This window comes from Merops nubicus, unplaced genomic scaffold, assembly GCF_000691845.1.
Source record: "Merops nubicus isolate BGI_N331 unplaced genomic scaffold, ASM69184v1 scaffold2374, whole genome shotgun sequence".
NCBI classification, from domain to species: domain Eukaryota; kingdom Metazoa; phylum Chordata; class Aves; order Coraciiformes; family Meropidae; genus Merops; species Merops nubicus.
Genome location: NW_008604658.1, coordinates 19,092 through 36,490, shown reverse-complemented (window position 1 = coordinate 36,490; position 17,399 = coordinate 19,092). Strand labels below are relative to the sequence as shown.

General features: G+C 37.4%; 1 protein-coding gene across 1 annotated transcript in view; it reads right to left on the bottom strand.

The window, feature by feature from the left end:
* CFAP43 (cilia and flagella associated protein 43) overlaps positions 1 to 17,399 on the bottom strand; it is a 47,358-nt gene that overhangs the window by 13,157 nt on the left and 16,802 nt on the right. Inside the window, exons 10-24 of the mRNA XM_008939064.1 lie at positions 16,748 to 16,864; positions 15,528 to 15,608; positions 14,554 to 14,702; positions 13,424 to 13,527; positions 12,262 to 12,402; positions 9,486 to 9,655; positions 8,562 to 8,714; positions 8,000 to 8,130; positions 7,141 to 7,306; positions 6,462 to 6,575; positions 4,727 to 4,804; positions 3,360 to 3,485; positions 2,809 to 2,913; positions 1,951 to 2,067; positions 1,145 to 1,354 (exon numbers count right to left, since the gene is read on the bottom strand). Coding sequence (XP_008937312.1) covers positions 1,145 to 1,354; positions 1,951 to 2,067; positions 2,809 to 2,913; positions 3,360 to 3,485; positions 4,727 to 4,804; positions 6,462 to 6,575; positions 7,141 to 7,306; positions 8,000 to 8,130; positions 8,562 to 8,714; positions 9,486 to 9,655; positions 12,262 to 12,402; positions 13,424 to 13,527; positions 14,554 to 14,702; positions 15,528 to 15,608; positions 16,748 to 16,864 — 1,962 coding nt within the window. The remainder of the gene's footprint in view (positions 1 to 1,144; positions 1,355 to 1,950; positions 2,068 to 2,808; positions 2,914 to 3,359; positions 3,486 to 4,726; positions 4,805 to 6,461; positions 6,576 to 7,140; positions 7,307 to 7,999; positions 8,131 to 8,561; positions 8,715 to 9,485; positions 9,656 to 12,261; positions 12,403 to 13,423; positions 13,528 to 14,553; positions 14,703 to 15,527; positions 15,609 to 16,747; positions 16,865 to 17,399) is intronic.

Sequence of the window (17,399 nt, the reverse complement as noted above, 5' to 3'; positions counted from 1 at the left end):
TAAAGCCAATGGAAACATAAATGGGTGTATTGGTGTGTGTGACAGGGAGAAGAACTGATAAAGCCCTTTTGTGGAAATAGTAAGTACAGAGTTCGAAATTTGTTACATGGAAGTGGGCAAATTATCATTTTTTTCTTGGTTTGTTTTTTTTTTTTTTTCCCCTAGAAATTTTTATTCCTTTTCTTCTACATATTTGCCATTTCAGAAAGACTGAAAAAAATTACTGCTGTCAAAAGTAGATAAACAATGAAGCTGCCTTCTATTTGCTGGTTTTTTTGCATTCTTTGGCTGAAAGAAGAGGCTTCAAAGAAAAAAGCATGTGAACTGTAAATCTAGAGATTGTAAATCACAGATGCAGGGTGGCAGAGTTAATACTTTCCTGATTTTTAAATGATGCAATCTGCAGTTTCAATATGCTTTCATGTGATTTTCTGTCTGACACATATAAGTAGAATGTGCCCATTAAATAAGCAAACATTGGAAATTAATTTGTTTTAAAACATCTGAGACCTTGCATTTGTTTTTAAAAGCATATATTCTTAGTCGATAAATTCTTCCTTTAGCCTAAATAATTGATTTAAAAAAAAAAATATTGAGAGAAAACCATGTCTCTCTCCTAACATGAGATTTATGAAAGCTACTGTGACAATTTACTAAAATGAGACATGAAAAAGATTTCAGTTCTATAATTAAACTTCACACTTTGAGCTGCTTAGCTGTTTGCCATTTGTATGACAATAAACATTTGATTTGAAATCAATGATTACTTCACCGATTTCTGATATAATAGTAAGTTAGGATGCAATAAGGCAAGCTGGCAGATAAAGTGCAATGCTGCTGGGAGAAAAAAGGCTGTGCTCAATGGCCAGTCAGCCAGCTCTCAGCAAGCTTCCCGTGTGGACATGGACACCCTCAAACTGCGTAACCAGCTTCATAAAAATGATTTTCTTCCAGACCTGAGCTGGAAAGTCCACACGGTGCTCTGCTGTGCTATATGCATTTATCAGCTTTCATGTCAGTAACTCAGAGACCTGTGCAACTCTCCATTGTAATGTCAGTGTGCCCAAAATCTAACAGTGTCTGGGCCCACTGTGAGAACCAACAGATGTGACGGCGTCACTGCTGTAATACAAATTTACATCACCTTCAGCAATACTATCTGATGGACTTTCTGCTCCCTGGTGTGCAAGTCCCACTGGTGGTATAGGATAGATGTGTCTCCACCATACTGAGAGCTCAGACTTCCAATCAGGCAACAAGATGTACCACCATCAGCCATTACTTCTTCTGCCTTCTCCCCTTTGTCCTTTGGTAACACAGTCTCAGATTCAATCTCAAGATTTTCTTTCTGAACCTGAATATCAGAAACACAATAACTGTGTTAATTTTGTACATGATCCAGTGACAGATTTATGAAAAAAAATTCTAGAGGTCATATCCTGCAATTAAGCTCAGTGATCAAAATAACATAAGTTGAACTGATCATATCTGGTATTGGGTTCATTTGTAGGTTCCCCAGTAGAAGATAGGTGTGGGCACACTGGAGCAAGTCCATGATAGGCCACTGACACAATTAAGGATCTGAAGCATCTAACATGCAAGGACAGGCTGAGACAGCTGGAACTGTTTAGCCTACAGAAGGAGAAAGCTTGGATGGATCTTTGCAATGCCTATAAAAACCTGATGGTGGAGAGTAAGATAACAGAGCCAGACTCTTCTCAGTGGTGGTCAGTGACAGACTGACAGGAAATGGGTATACATCGAAATACAGGACATCCAACTTAAACATAATAAAACACTTCTCCTCTGTGGGTTGTCAACCATGGGAAGAGGTAGCCCATAGAGGTTACAGAATCTTTTATCCTTGGAGATCTTCCAAACGTGACTGGACACAGCCCTGACTTTAGGAGATCTGGAATGCCTTTATGCAGTACTTCAAAGAGATTGTACCTTCAGATTAGCTGTCTCAAGCTTCTTTAACTGGAGAACTTTCTCCAAAGTTTTCAGCTCTTCTTCACTACGTTTCTTCAGTGGATAATTCTTCACTTCACAAGCCATATGGAAACACTGTTTAATTTAAAACAAACAAACAACAACAGCAAACAAAATAAAAACATTTAAAGTTCTTCAGAATGCATCTATCAATTTATTTGTTCAATACCTGAATGCTAAACAGTTATAAAGACTTTAAAATCAGGAATAAAATTGAGGATCAATTAATATAGACAATGGGGTAAAAATACAGGAGTAAGACAAAAGCCACTTGCCTCTTTTGTAGTGAAAATGATTGGTTTAAAATCTGCTTTTTTCTAATTTTTTTTTATTTTATTTTTTTAAATAATCTACGGATACAGCCTCTATCCAGAGAATCCAAATAGAACTAAATTTTTTTTGTGGCCTTTCACCACCCTTGAGATAATCCAGTATCATCAGTTTGACTGCTCTCCCACCTTTTAAAAGTCAACATCAGGGTTAAATTTTGCTTTTATGTTCTGAGAAGTCATACTGACTTCTGACAGAAAAACAATATTTATCTCTCCTTTTAGCAACACTGCATAAACATATTGTCTGAGATCAAGGAAGTAAAGAGCTGCTTATTTGCCTATCACTACACTTAGCCACCTTAGAAAATAAAATCAGCCAGCCTAAGACAAGATGAACAGAATGAAAGATTTGCATGAGACTGGGAAGAAGTAAGTTTTTTCCTATAGCATAAGCAAACCACAAATATGTTATACTTCCACTTATTTTGTCTCAGTACCTTAAAGAATAAATAAAGTACTGCAGAAAATTAATTAGAAAGGTTACCTTAACTGTACGTCCTTTTACACACATAGCGTCCCAGCACTCATCTTTGATGACATTGTGCAAATAGCGGTTGGCCAGATTCTCCATCTCTATCTCCCACCTCACCTTTCAAGATACAGAAAATAAAATAACAAGCCGTGGTGCAAAATAACAAGATATGGGCAATCTGTATTGAATTACTGAAAGAAACCAAACAGATTAAATGAATTACCAATATTTCATCATCTTAGACTATTGCAGCTATCTTTCCCAAAAACTATTCTGCATAAAATTGAAAGGCATTGTTTTATATGTGAAGTAAAGCATTCTGGAATTTACACAACGTGCCCAAGGACACATTGTCAGATTTATAGTTTCTGGCACAGATCATATTCCAGTCAGCAATGTCTGCACCAGCAGCTTCACCTAGTTCAAAAAGTGACTTTAAATACTTTCAAGTCTTCCTGCTTCCCAATAGTGAACAGCAACTTTGAGATCATCCTCTGTTCTTCAATCATTCTTTCTCTTTTTCACTGCTAGTTTTAAAACATTCTCCCCCCATTCAGCCATACCCTGGCCACTTCTTGTTCAGCCTCTGCTTGCCCTCTTTCCTGTTCTTCTATATCCAGGTTGAACTCCTGCTGCTCCAGTTTCTCAATGTCTGGCACCTGTTCATTTTCATGAATCATTTGCTGAATCTGTGGTTTTTTTAAATAAGTATAAGAAATAAAAAGTAATTGGTGAATACAAGAAATTACATTTTTAGCACTATAGAACTTGATATCAGAAAAAATTATTTTGATTGCCTCCACATTTCACTGTTTCATGGTAATTGGTAGAATGTGCTGCCTGTAGCTAGTGACAGACTACTATAGGAATATAATCTATCTTTCTCTTAAAGTCAATTTGGATATGTGAAGTTGTGTACACTTTCTAAGAACCTATAATACACAATTCTTTATTCTCTGGTTCTGAGAACTTTCGTAGGTTTTTATCATCTTATTAAGTAAGTTGTTATCTGTCTCATACAGTTCAGCAAAGGGAAGTGCAAAATCTTGTACCTGGGTAGGAACAGCCCCATGCACCAGGACACTCTGGGTGCTGAGCAATGGGAGTATAACTTTGCAGAAAAGTAGTTGGGGGTCCTGGAGGACGTCAGTAAAACATGAGCAAGCAATGTGCACTTGTAGCAAAAGATGCTAATGGTATCCTGGGTTGTATTCAGAGTGTTGCCAGCTGGTTGAGGGAGGTGAGAGACATGGACATACTGAGGAGAGTCCAATGCAGGCGAATATGGGACTGGTGTATCGGTCATGTGAGGAAAGCCTGAGAGAACTGGCACTGTTCAGCCTAACAAAGTCATAGCTTGGGGGGGATCTCATCAATGTATATAAATACCTGAAGGAAGGGTGCTGAGAGGGCAGAGCAAGGCTCTTTTCAGAGGCAATGGGCACAAACTGAAACACAAGAGGTTCCACTCAAACATCAGGAAACACTTTTTTACTGTGAGCGTGGCTGAAAACTGGAACAGGCTGCCCAGAGAGGTCATGGACTCTCCATCTTTGGACACAATAAAAATCTGTCTGGGTGTGGTCACTACTGCAGGTGACCCTCTGCCTTATCCTCTTGCAGACAGCAGGAGAGGATGGGAGTTTCTATCATGCAAGGCTGTTTGGCAGAAACCAGCCTGCTGAGGGGATAGACTGCTCAAGGAATAAAAGTGGTACAAAATACTTATTCAGAGCAAACAACACTGAGAACTAGATGGTAGTTCCTGGCAGGTTCAGCACATAGTCCCTGAAGAAGCAGGCCTCTGTATTACCTGTCTGCTTCAAGTTTATGACAAAAATGTGTCTGAGTGCTAGAGCTGATAGCTGTAAAGGAAGTGTACTCGTAAATGCAAGTGGTGAGCTGAGCCATTACCCTGTAAGACACTCACAGTTTCACGCAGCTTTTCCATTCCCATTTGCAGCTCTTTCTTCTGGTTAGCAAACCTCTGAGTCTCTTCTCTAATGACCTGATATACAACAATATTGTTGGCATATGTTGACAAATATATTGAAAGACAAAATGGACAAGAAGATAAAAAAAGATTGAAATAATCTAAAGGAACGTTTTTTGTACAGCAAACAAACAAAACTCCAAAGGTGTTTAACTGAAACAGACATAATCCTAATTCAGAAGGATGATTTTTACGATTGCTCAAGAGAAAAAAAGATTGTACAACCAGGTCACTTTGTAGACTGTTTATACAGCAATAGAGCTTAAAAGAAAGAAAATATTAAAGAAAGAAGTAATTACAAGTGCAATGATTATGGACACATGGAACTGTGTAAAGTCTACTGCCAGAATTGAAGACTTTTATATTCCTTGGATTTTTCATTGTCACTAAGCGTCTCCAGTGGGATATTGAAAGATACATGTAAAATAACATCTGTTACTCATTCTGGAAGCTGTGAAATTTTCTTTACCTCCTACAGCCTTGCCGATTTATGTCTCAGGGAAAATTTTGCAATCAGTCTGCACTTCTGGAATTTGCTTTCTAAAATCAGTTTACAACTTTAAGTAGAAAGATGGGTATTGATTGAAAGGAAGGGGTGTATCATTCTGACACGGGATGGACTTCATCCTGTAAAAGGCAGATGCAAGTCTCTTAGGACATTAATGAGCAGCTTAAAACAACCTAAGGCCACATTCCTGCGCTTCAACCTTTGCTTCTCATCACCTGTTCCTAGCTGATACAAACAGTTACATGGTATTTGTGTGTATGCACAGTCACATAGATTTGCCAAAAAATCCCAGTAGAGCGTGAGTGCCACCATCAAAGCAGAAACAGGAATGTAGGTCTGGGAAAATAACGGAGAAGATACCACTTTCAGCAGCAGTATGTCAGAGATTGACTTGAGCCACTTTTGAAACTGCATCATAAATTGGAAAGTCACACCTGAGATCATCCAGAAAATAACGGTGTCTTGCTTTGTCCTATCACTGAACCTCAAAAGATGGACAAAGTACACAGCTCTGGCTCATATCAGAAAGAACCTCCTAGCGTCCATAAATTCATATTTCTAAGGGGGAAAAAAATATCCATACTAATGTTAACATAGCATTTTCCAGGCTCACAAAGCACTAAATCCCCTCTCTGTAGACAGATCTTTGATGCACTTCTATTTATAAAAATCTTTGGTTACATAACATACTCACCTCAACCTTAACCTGAAATAAACCTCAGGGGGTTTGTAATTAATGTCAGATTGCCAGGTATTGATTTACCAGTACTATAGAATTTGTTATTCTGGCCCTTGGGAAGAAGACAGCACCTGCTTCACTTCTGGTAATAATCTTCTGTGCAACTTTTTGACATATAGAAGAAAAATGTCTTTATATGTTTCTAAAGGAAGCCAATTTTTCTGGCAATTTTTTTCCCCATTTATTCCTTGTGTAGAAGTGGTCTTTTGGTCTTTAGAGCTCCTATTGTGCTAGGCACCTTCTCTGATGTGTTTATAACTCTGACCTAGGATTTCTAAGTTTAGATCGAATGCTTTAAACGAGAGGTCCAAATGTCAAAAAAGCTTTAGAAACTAGATTCCTTTACAACATATAATTTGGCACCCCAAATTACTAATGACTCTTGAAAACTCTGGCTTTGATTAATACTTGTTCTATGAAAGTACCTTCTTTATTTTCTGATCTATCCATGTCATGTCATTGGTACTGGCTGAATACAAACTGGTGGCATTTCCATCTTCTTTTGTCACCTCTACATTGGAAGATTTAAGTGGTGCCTCCTGAAATTAAGGATATAAACATCCATCTCAGGGACTCACAATGAAAGAGAGACAGAAATTAAATAAAAAATGGACTCAAATTAGAAGCAACAGTACCACCACCAAATGCCAGACAGTGTTACATTCTTATTCCCCAGCCAGTTCCCGGGTCTGATTCTGCAAACCTTTGCAAAGTCTTTGGACTCAACAGGCTGACTGTACTTATCTCTGTAATCACTGTTTTGCTTCATTTCAACAGAAAAATACACAACTAGTAGCAGCCAATGCATAGCAGTAACATCACAACGGGAAGGACACAGAACCTCACATGAGGAGAAACTGACTTCCACAGTTTTCTGTGGTTGAAGAAACCAAGTGAAATTAAGATATGAATGCCATCTTCCCATGACTGTTCAATTTGTTTGATGATACTGTTCCATTAATTAATAATTAAGCATATTCAGCCTATCCTCAGGGGTATTCTACATTTACGAAACGATCAGAGTTTGTTTTGAGGACTGTTTTTATAATGTGTAATTTTAGGATCATTATCAAACTCCTTTCTCCATAAAAATAAAGAAAATACCTTAGATGTCTCTTCTGGAAGTGATTCTGATGTGGATTCTGCATCAAAATGCCATTCTGCCATAGATTTTAAAACAATGTTTTCATTTGAAGTAGACTTGTTCAGTATAGCATGAAGTGATTGCCAGTGAAAAGCAGCTTCCTTAACTTCAATTTCCTGTATCTTCCTAGTAAACAGAAAGGGAACTGATGTATTTTTTGCGCATTATGGAAAAGGACAGAGTATTAAGTATTTATTATAACACAATTAAGTTATTTAAAAATTCCTACTCAATATTTTTACATAGGATTCAATATTGTTTGAGTTTTAGAAGTGCATAATTAAGTGAAGCTTCCACAGAATTAGAAATTCTGAAAAATAGATTACCCAGGTTAGAAATATTACTCTGGCGCATCTTTAATCTATGCATCTACCTGTACATTCATTATACCTCAGAAAAGCTGTAGTTTCAAGTGTCTCTCACTCTTAATGTCTGCTAAGAGCTCTCTATAGCTACAGTTCGACACCCATTAAAGCTGTGACATCCCCTAATCACTGAGTTAAAATAGTATCTTGTGAGCTTACATTCCTTACATCCCCAGAGAGCCCCTTCCAGATAGTTTATGTGAGTGATAAGAAGCTCACTATGGGCAATGCTTATCAGAATATGTTCCTATATCCTGTATTGCAACCATACCCGAGGTATAAAACTTTCCATGAGCTAGGGAGATCACCTGTAAAGATGAGAGGAGTAATTTTATTTCTATCCAACTCTTAGACGAATACAAAGGAAGTCTCAAATCATAAGTAAATGCAAAAATTAGTCTGTCAGGACACAAGAATTTACACTGCCAATATTAGTCTGCCACTTCATACTTACTTCCATTTCAGACACACAAGGGCACTATCATTTGCACCATTAACAAGGATGAATTTGCCATCCAGTGAAAATACCATGGATCTGATCCCTCCTCCTTGATATGAGTGACAGTGCTTTTGAGCAAGTATATCCTAGAAAAGTAATCGAAGCAGTATTGGCAAGTATGTTTTTCTAATGGAATATGTCTGTAAATGATGCTTTATTTTTAGATAAAAGTCAATCCAAAATGTCAATACAGCATACATAGAAGACTAGGATTTATGAGTTTAAAATTTCTGACTACAGATGGGGCAAGTTTGCAGTATATTGATTTTGCAGGAGATAAACAAGAGCAGCAAAATTATCTACTCTAAGATTTACTGGAGAAGAAAGTAAGTAATCTCTATCATTTTATACACATTCACTATAAAAACATTTGTACTGTATGACAGCTCATATTTAGCAGACATTTTACTGGAACACCTTCTGTACAAGTGAAGAAAAGCTTACAGTGAAAGCCAGTCACCTTCACACCTCGTTTTTATGTCACCCACACACAGCCTGTGCCTGGATGCCTACCTACCATAGTAGAGGTATGATAGATGCACACAACACCGTCCTCTGCTGCTGACGCCAGCCACCGGCTGTTGGGGGACAAACAGAGGAAACCTGATCCAAACTGATTGCTAGGAGTTCTCTTTTCTGACAAAATTACTGATGGATCTTCCAACATATTCTGCCAAACAAACAAACAGTTAGCAGCAGGTTGGATGATGGAAGTATCTATGCCATTTTGAGAAGACTAATGAGAGCTCTGTGGGTTATCAGATGCGTTGCAGTTGAAAATGCTGTGGCACTGCTGAGGTCAGGAAGCAGCATCTTTGCTATGCTGCTGATTTGCTTCTCATCTCTTCAAAAGGGTCTACGTTCAGTATGTCTGGTCCTGGAGTTTCTTGGCTCAGAAAATATGGGCCTTGTCAAGGAAGAATGTTCACCTTTGGAATTCACCTTCTTGCTTGACCTGACTGTTAAACTGAGGTGACCTATGAGCTGCAGAGAGCTCAGGTTCATCAGCAGGTAATGACAGTGGCATCCTGAAACCCCCACTCCTTCACTGCAAGGTAGGGCTGGGCTGGGTTTGCCATTGCCTCTTAGGAGTCATGGGCTCACATTTGCTCTGTTCCTTCAATAGGTGGACTCTCAGGCTACCCAGCAGACTGCACAAAAGCACAGCTCCTGTACAGAAGCTACATGTGAAGTGCCTGCAAGCTGTATGAGTTTTAAGAACCAATACTTGGCTTTCCGTGTAACAAAACAAGGAGACTGCTTTTGCCAGGTTTCTGAGCATGTGGTAGGATGCTGAAAGTTGATGTTTATGGATGGAGTAGGTATTTTTGGTGCAGAGAGGATTTCTTTAAGGTGATATCCTGCTATATTCACTTTATCTACAGGCTTTGTTCAGCCTTCTTTAACTGCCACCCAAAGTAAAGCAGCTTCAGAGAATTACCTCTTCCGAGAGATGGTATTTACAGATGAAAGGTGAACAGGTGGAGTAGCCATACACAATGTTATCCTTCAACTTGACTGCTGAGCTCAAAGGATAATCCAGTTCATATTGCTCCTTTTTAATGGCACTAGTCTTAAGCATTCCTTGTTCATTAACATACTTATCATTTTCTAAAAGATTGAAAAAAGAAACAGGAAGAGGCATCACTACCACTAATGCAGGTGCTTCACCTGTCAAGTAATTAAGAAAACCATTCTTAGCAAGGAGTGAGCATGATGTGAGTTTGCAAAGAGGAGACTGGGAATTAAGATACCTAGCTCTATCTACATGTGGGTTGTGCTGCTGTAGCACACTGCAGTGAAGCAGAGTGATAGCTCTACTAGCCCTAAAGAGGTACTAGAAACAGTTTATGCACAGTGCTGTGACACTTCGTGCACGTTAATTTACCCTGCTTCTTGGGCATTATGTAAGCAGTGCTAATGAGTTTGCATGGAGATATTCACATCATCACTGCCTTCCTCTAGAGCTTGTTTTGGCACCTCTGCCATGATGTATGCACAGCTTGGGCACTATTGGCTAAAACACTTCAGTTCGTATCTTCAGAGGGCATTTTATTGTTTCTGGTTCCTTAATTTGAGTTTTAAAGAAACATCTGAAATTAAGACTGATGCAACAACTGTAGATCTCCAGCAACTTTTAAAATCAAGCCTGTTTATAAGTCTAAAAATAGGCAGAAAAAGAAGCACATCATTAGTGAATATTTAAAAAAAAATACTAACTTCATTGAAAACTACTTTTTAAAAAAATGGTATGGAAATAACTAGAAAATCTGACACTAGGCTTACTAACAGTTTAACAGATGATTTCCCCACAAAAAGGCTTTGTTAGTAATTCAGTTGCGTATAATGTGACTAAAATGATATAAAAATAGAATGATGTTAGCAATGAACACAAGTTGCTGTAATGTGATAGGAGACATCACTGAAGCCTCAAACTATATTGATTTGGCACTTCTTAAGTGGAAGGGATATAAAACTGGAAGTGCATGGTGCTACTGCCAGCCAAGCCTGACCTGTGCTGGCTGCATGTTGAGGACACCAAGCACATCAGCCTGCACTGTGCCTTAGCTAAAAGTTAATGCATTTAAGTCCTTTTATGACAACTGATTTCACTTCCCAGTTGATTCCAGAAGGTGCCCCAAATCAATGCATTCCTAAAATTTTTAACAGTTTTAGAAATTCCTAGAACATCAGACACAATAAAAGTTCTGTGATCACTCATGACGCTGCAGTCCACTTCTTCTTACTTATAGTTGTCCTGGTTTCAGCTAGCATAAAGTTAATTTTCTTCCTAGTTGTTGGTACAGTGCTGTGTTTTGGATTTAGGATGAGAATAATGTTGATAACAGTGATGTTTTACTTATTACTAAGCACTGTTTATATTAAGTGAAGGACTTTTCAGCTTCTCATATTGCCTTCCAGTGGAGGCTGAGAGTGCATAAGAAGCTGGGAGGAGACACAGCAAAGGCATCTGACCCAAACACGCCAAAGGAGCATACCAATTCCACAGGAATATATGCCCAGAATATAAACTGGGGGGACCTGGTCAGGAGACACCATGGCTTGGGGACTGGCTGAACATCAGTCAGTGAGCAATTGTATTGTGCATCACTTCTTTTGTATATTCTATTATTATTATTATTATTCCTTCCCTTTCTGTCCTATCAAATGGTCTTTATCTCAAACCATGAGTTTTACCTTTTTTTTTCTGCAATTCTCTCCCCTGCCCCACTGTGGCAGGGAGTGAAGGAGCAGCTGTGTGGTGCTTTATTGCCAGCTGGGGTTAAACCACAACAATAGTACTTCTAAAATGCTCTAATATTACAGCTGTGTCCTGAATAACGCAAACAAATCACTGAGTTGTTTCACAGATGAGAATAGCATATATAAAACAAATAATGAGCAGTATTTGAGACTTTAGCATGGGGTGCACAATTTAGTGAAAGATTAATGGCCTCCCTTCATTTTACTTCAGATTATGAATAGAGATTGTAACTGTGATATCCCAATATGTACATTGGATGCTGCAGATACATAGGGCCAGATTTCCAGGTGAAGGGAGGTATGCCATTCTTAAGTCTCCTTAATTCTCCCCTTTTCCTCCTACTGCCAGTTTTTTCATTGAGTATTTCTTTAAAACATTCCTTATTGGGATATGAGTCAACACTTTTAAAATACAGCATACTTTCTCCTTGGTGCTTTTCTATAGAAAAGCTGTAAAAAAGGCAGGCAATCATTATTTTTTGATATATATCAGCCTTTAACCTTTTCCTAATGAGCTGTTATATACCTCTAATAATTCTTTGCTGGTGGGATCAGTTCCACTTTGAGCACTTGTTGTACTAGTCTGCATATGGGTCATGCCAAGCCCAAAGCCTCTCTTGGGCTCGCTCTGGGCATTACCCACACGCTAGTTATAATAATACTGCTAACAACAGCCACCACCACCAGTAGTCATAGTAGTTAAGTGGTGACTTTGTGATTCTGCAGATGAATTATTTCTTCCTTCCTTGGCTTTCCCTCAAAATATCAGTCTTTCTGCTGAAATGATTCCGCTGACTATAAGTCTACAAACTGTTGTGTACAAAATGGTGTCCTCAGAGAACGTACATATACGATGAAGAAAGATGAAGATTGTTATTATTTGGTGTTATTGAATGCTAAAAATATGTTCTTGCCTTAGAAAAATATGACATAGTATATATTTCAGTTCTTACCTGTTGCAAGAGCTGAAGATAGGTAAAAGACTTCCAGTCTTGCTCTCTGGATCTCTGCTACATTAAGAAGTGCCACTACTTCAACTAAGTCATTCTTGAAGTCAGAAACTACAGAAAGATCCAGCACTTCACCTGCCAACACTTAAGCAGGTAGGGAACAATAATGCAAATCATTACTGAATCATGGTGACATTGTTTTTACTAAGGTATCACATGAAACTAAATGAGAACGCTGTTCAGAACACATCTCAGCTCAACCACACAGTTTTAAACTTGCATTAAAATGCCAGACAAGCCACAACTTGTTTGCAGAAGGTGCTGCATGCATGAACCTCAGCCTGAGGCATCAGGTGCTGAGAATGCTGAGCACAAGAGTATTATGACATTAAACATTAAAATATGAGTCTACATCTAGCTTGAATTGTAGCAATTTTGAGGCTGTCTGCTGAGAACCACCAGATAAAGCACAGAAGAACTGTCCTCTACAACGTTAGCCAGACAATGAGAATGCCGTCATGTAAGTCCTGAAAATTATCTAAGGAGAAGTAATTTTGTACTTGTCAAAACAATTAAAATTATAAAATTATGTCCTTTATACATGAAATTATGATTATCTATATTCACAGGTGTGATCTGTGACTGCATAAACAAATTTTAGGAGATTTTTTTTTGTTAGTTAAAATTCCATCATTTTTTATTTTTTGTTATCAACCAGCAAAGCTGACAACTCCACCAGTCCCTATGTTACAGATGTCTAGGGTGGACATTTATAACAGAAGGTTGTACCCAGCTATCATGACTTATATTTTTTTAGCCTAAATTCTCATATAGTAAGCCACAAAAGTCTTAAATTCTTTGCCAGCACTATTCTTTGTGAGCCGGAGTTGTAATCAGATGCTCAGCTAATCCATTCTCTTCCCTCTGACTTAAACATGCACTGGAAGAAGAGTCATGTTGGTGCATTTGCTAACTAAAACTACAGAGGAAAAAAATCCAGAAGATTAGCCAGGAAGGATGGTTGAGAAATAGGTAGGAAGACTATGTTTAGTCCTCAAAAAAAATAAGTAGAATGAAGGAGAGTGCTTTAGTTTGACGAGCAAGTATACTTAAAATATAGTAAATAGTGAAAACACAACATAATTAGTTTTTTTACATACATTACCTACATATCCTAGAACTTGGAATGATTTTGAAGGTCGGGCATCAAGAATAAAAATATGTCCTTCTGTAGCTCTAGCGATGAGGAACTGGCCACTCTGATCATAACTAGGTAAAATATAAATCCAAGTAGAAAACAGTTCAATACAGTCAATAAAAAGCATCAAATAATTCCACTCCCATAACTCTGCTGACTTCACTGAGGGCATAAAGGCAACTGAAATTTCAGCTCCTAGGTTTTTAGGTTCAGGTCCTGATATAAAGCCCAGTGCTATGAGTGCAATTTCTAATTGAGTGGGTGGTCAGTCTAAAGCTAATGATACTCCATAGCAGTCTATGTTAACATATCTATTAAATCTTTCTTTGAAGTTCACTTTTTAAAAAATAAAACTACTACACAGATTTTGATATTACTTTTAATAGACATGGCTTTATTTGCATTGATTTGACCTCAACTAAGTTGCTTTCTGGATCTCTTTTTAATATTTTATCTTAGGCAACTATGAAAAGAGATCACACATCTGAGTCTCAAAATAACCAGGCAGATTTATATTAAAGTTTAATAGTTCAAAATCAATTTTATATTTAAAAAAAGTAGATGTAAAATATGATCATATTTTTTGAATAAAATCCAACCCAAAAACCAAGCATAAAAAAGCTTTTAGATCACCAGAGCTAATTCCAAGAGGACTGGCGCATTCTGGAACTGCAAGCAAATGAATAATTAACAATGGTAATAAAAAATCTGCCACATAATGAAAGGATTACCAAAAGGCTTAAACTTAACTCCACAAAACCTCAAATTTATATTCAGTGAGAAATAATCCTCTAAATTCAGATACATGGAATTATGCATAATTACTGCATATGAAAATCTGTCAGAAAGGATCTTACACATCAGATCTTCAGGGCTCAGTTAAACCTTCTTAGAACACAGGTTTATATGTTTCTCTCATATAAATACTGCTACTACTCCTCTTGCAAGCAATTCAGGATACGTTGGAAAGAAATGAAGCTGTTAAAATATTCTTAACCTTTTATTTTTAGAATAAAAACTTTCATATTTTTGTTGAACTAACAACATTACTGAAGCAACAAATTGACAACATTCCGGCCTTGTTACTATACACTTACTGCAAAGACAGCACTGGAAACGTGGAAAGAAAAATTCTGTGGACAACCCGGGGAGCTTCAGCTTCAGTAACATCGAGGAAATAGGTATGACCTCTTCTGGTCCCTACAGCAACGCTGCTGGAGGAGGGACAGCAAGCCATAGCAGTTGCCTAGGTGAGAAGTAAAAGATGAGTAGGAGTTTCATATCTGTTTAGATTTTATGCTTTGTGTTTGTATGCAATTTCTTTTACTATTTAAAAGTCCCTAAAATTTGGAGAAGAAACCTCAAGCAGTTCCTCTAAAAACTTTTTTGTTAACAAAGAAAGGATTTTAGAAACATCATAGAAATTTTGCCTGTACTCTCTATCCACATATCAAAAGCTAATCCTACACTCCTCAGAAAATAAAACTATTGTATCCACTATCAAGATTTTAAGTGAAAGAAGTCCCACCTAAATAAAGCAGTGAGTGCACTGTTATGTGTACAGCTGTTACAGAAAGGGATTTCTTCTTTGTTACTATGTCAGATTTCAGGTTTTGAATGCATCATAAACCAGGACAAAGTATCAATAGTTTGAAATATTTTTATCAACTCAATTCTTAAAACCTCTTTTTCAGATCAGTCAAGGCATATAATTTTTATACACTTGAAACTTTTCTTTCAGTTCCAACACTCTTTAAAACCTAATATTAAATAAAGTAATATCATAAAAATTTAGGTTGTTATTTACAAATACGTGCTTAAAGACACATTACTAGGACATCAGGTTGAAATGTTTCCCCTGCTTCATGGCAGAGTTAAATTAATGATTAGTTCAAGAAAACATCCTGAAAAATAATCCTTTCAAAACCTCCTTCACGGGTTATCCAAAGACACTGCTGAGCTTTCCTCAGCACTGGTTGATCCAAATCTGTGGAATCTTATGCTAAGAATTTGAAAATATTAAAGAAAAGCTTATGTATCAGTAACTATATAAGCTCCTGGTTTTGTTTACCTCAATATCAAGGTTTAGCTTGCTGAGGCAAGTTCCATCTTCCAGGAGCCAAACCTGTACTTCACCAGAAATTGTTATGGACTGTTGAACAGAGAAACACATAGTCAAAAGAGGGTAAAATAACCAAATAGTCTTGAAGTCACTGCTGATCTACAGAATATAAATTCCACCAATATCTGTGCACAGCAGATCAAGGGTTTTGCTTGGAATGATCTTGCTTTTTCTTTAAGTCCAGTTGATGCAAGATACACTTTCCTAAGGAAAGTGTTTAATAATTTTTGTGAATGCTGCAACTGCAGGAATGTTTTTTAAGCTGAATGAGACAATCTAGGGCAAAACATGTAAGCTCAATCCATATTAGCACTCCCACCACCATTCATCCAACAGTAGAAAAAACTGCTTATAATTTTCTTTGCACAGGCAAGTGCTTAAGGAGAGGTCTTGTTTTTTCACATGAAAAATGATGCCTATCATAATGGTGCTTGAGTTTTTCTTGCATATATTCTCCTTATATCCAGGCAATTTTGTAATTTCACAGTAAAGTATGGCTAGAGATCAATCAACACTCACATGACTCATTGAGAGTCAGGTAAAATTTATCATTCCCATGCTAATGACAAACAGGTTCAGAAAACTTAATTAATTAAGACTCCAGGGTTCCTAGGCTGGCTGCTTGAAGAATTCACGGCCTGGAGATGAATCAGACTTGCTGGCTAAAATGTATGTCTTGCCAGAGTCAAAGACATAGGAAAGAAGCAAAGAATTTCTTAGAATGGAATGAAAGATCCATGAGTAAGGCCTTATTTTTCCCTGGATCCAGGGCAGAGGCATCTCTCAGGCTGTTCCAATTTGTGCCAAAGGCTGAGAAGATCAGTAGGAATTTCTTGCTCCAACATATACTCTCTGAATTTAATCCACCTTTTGCTGAGCAATGCAACTATGTTCCTGAACAACACTGAGTCACACAAATCAACAGCAGAACCAATATGACATTTTAGCAATCTGTGAATTATCCACCCTGTATTCTAGGGCAAGTTCTGACCCTTTTATAGGCCATACCTGAATTAATGCCATTTAATTCCTTAAGGAGAAATTACATAACTGCAACAAATATCAGAATAGTCCCAGTTTCTGCAAGGCTTTTGATTTTGTTCCTTAGCAACATACTGGTTACCTGAAAAGTGTCACTATTACATATAAGAAAGAATGCAATTTCTTACCACACAGTACTTGTTCCCTGGAGCAAGAAAATCAGCTACTAGAAAACAACTGCTGCATGTGTCCACGAGTTTGACAGCTTCTCCACTGTGGGCAGGTTTGTAAGTATAGACTGTCCCCTGACAAATAAAGATAAATAGTCCATCATTGGGCTATGAAACTTTTCATTAAAAGCCTTCTCAGAGTTCAACAAAAAATACTATCTTTCTGAGCTTTACTCTTTAAAATTTTATATTTGACTTCAAGCTGAGGTTAAAAGTGCCCAGCAGAACTGAGAGGATTATATGAATTTACACTAGATAAAGATCCAACTGTTCACATTTTTTGAGAAGTTTTGTTCCTCAAAATTGCTTGAAGAAAAATAATTTTAAACCACCCTATTTCATGTTGCTCCTGGAATCAATAAATATACTGAAACAATGTAAAATGCAAATCATAAATCTTAAGCTTTAAGTGATTTTTTTTCATCTAAAGATCTTAAAGCCTTTTAGAAGCAGTAACGAATAATAATAAAGATTTTAGAAGTTCTCTACTCATTTTACAAAAGGAGAATGAAATCAGAGCATGACTAAAGTTACCATTGTATTGCTGTCCTGAACACAGAACCTCCTGACTTGCACACACACATGCCCAAAACACTTTAAGAGCTTTAAA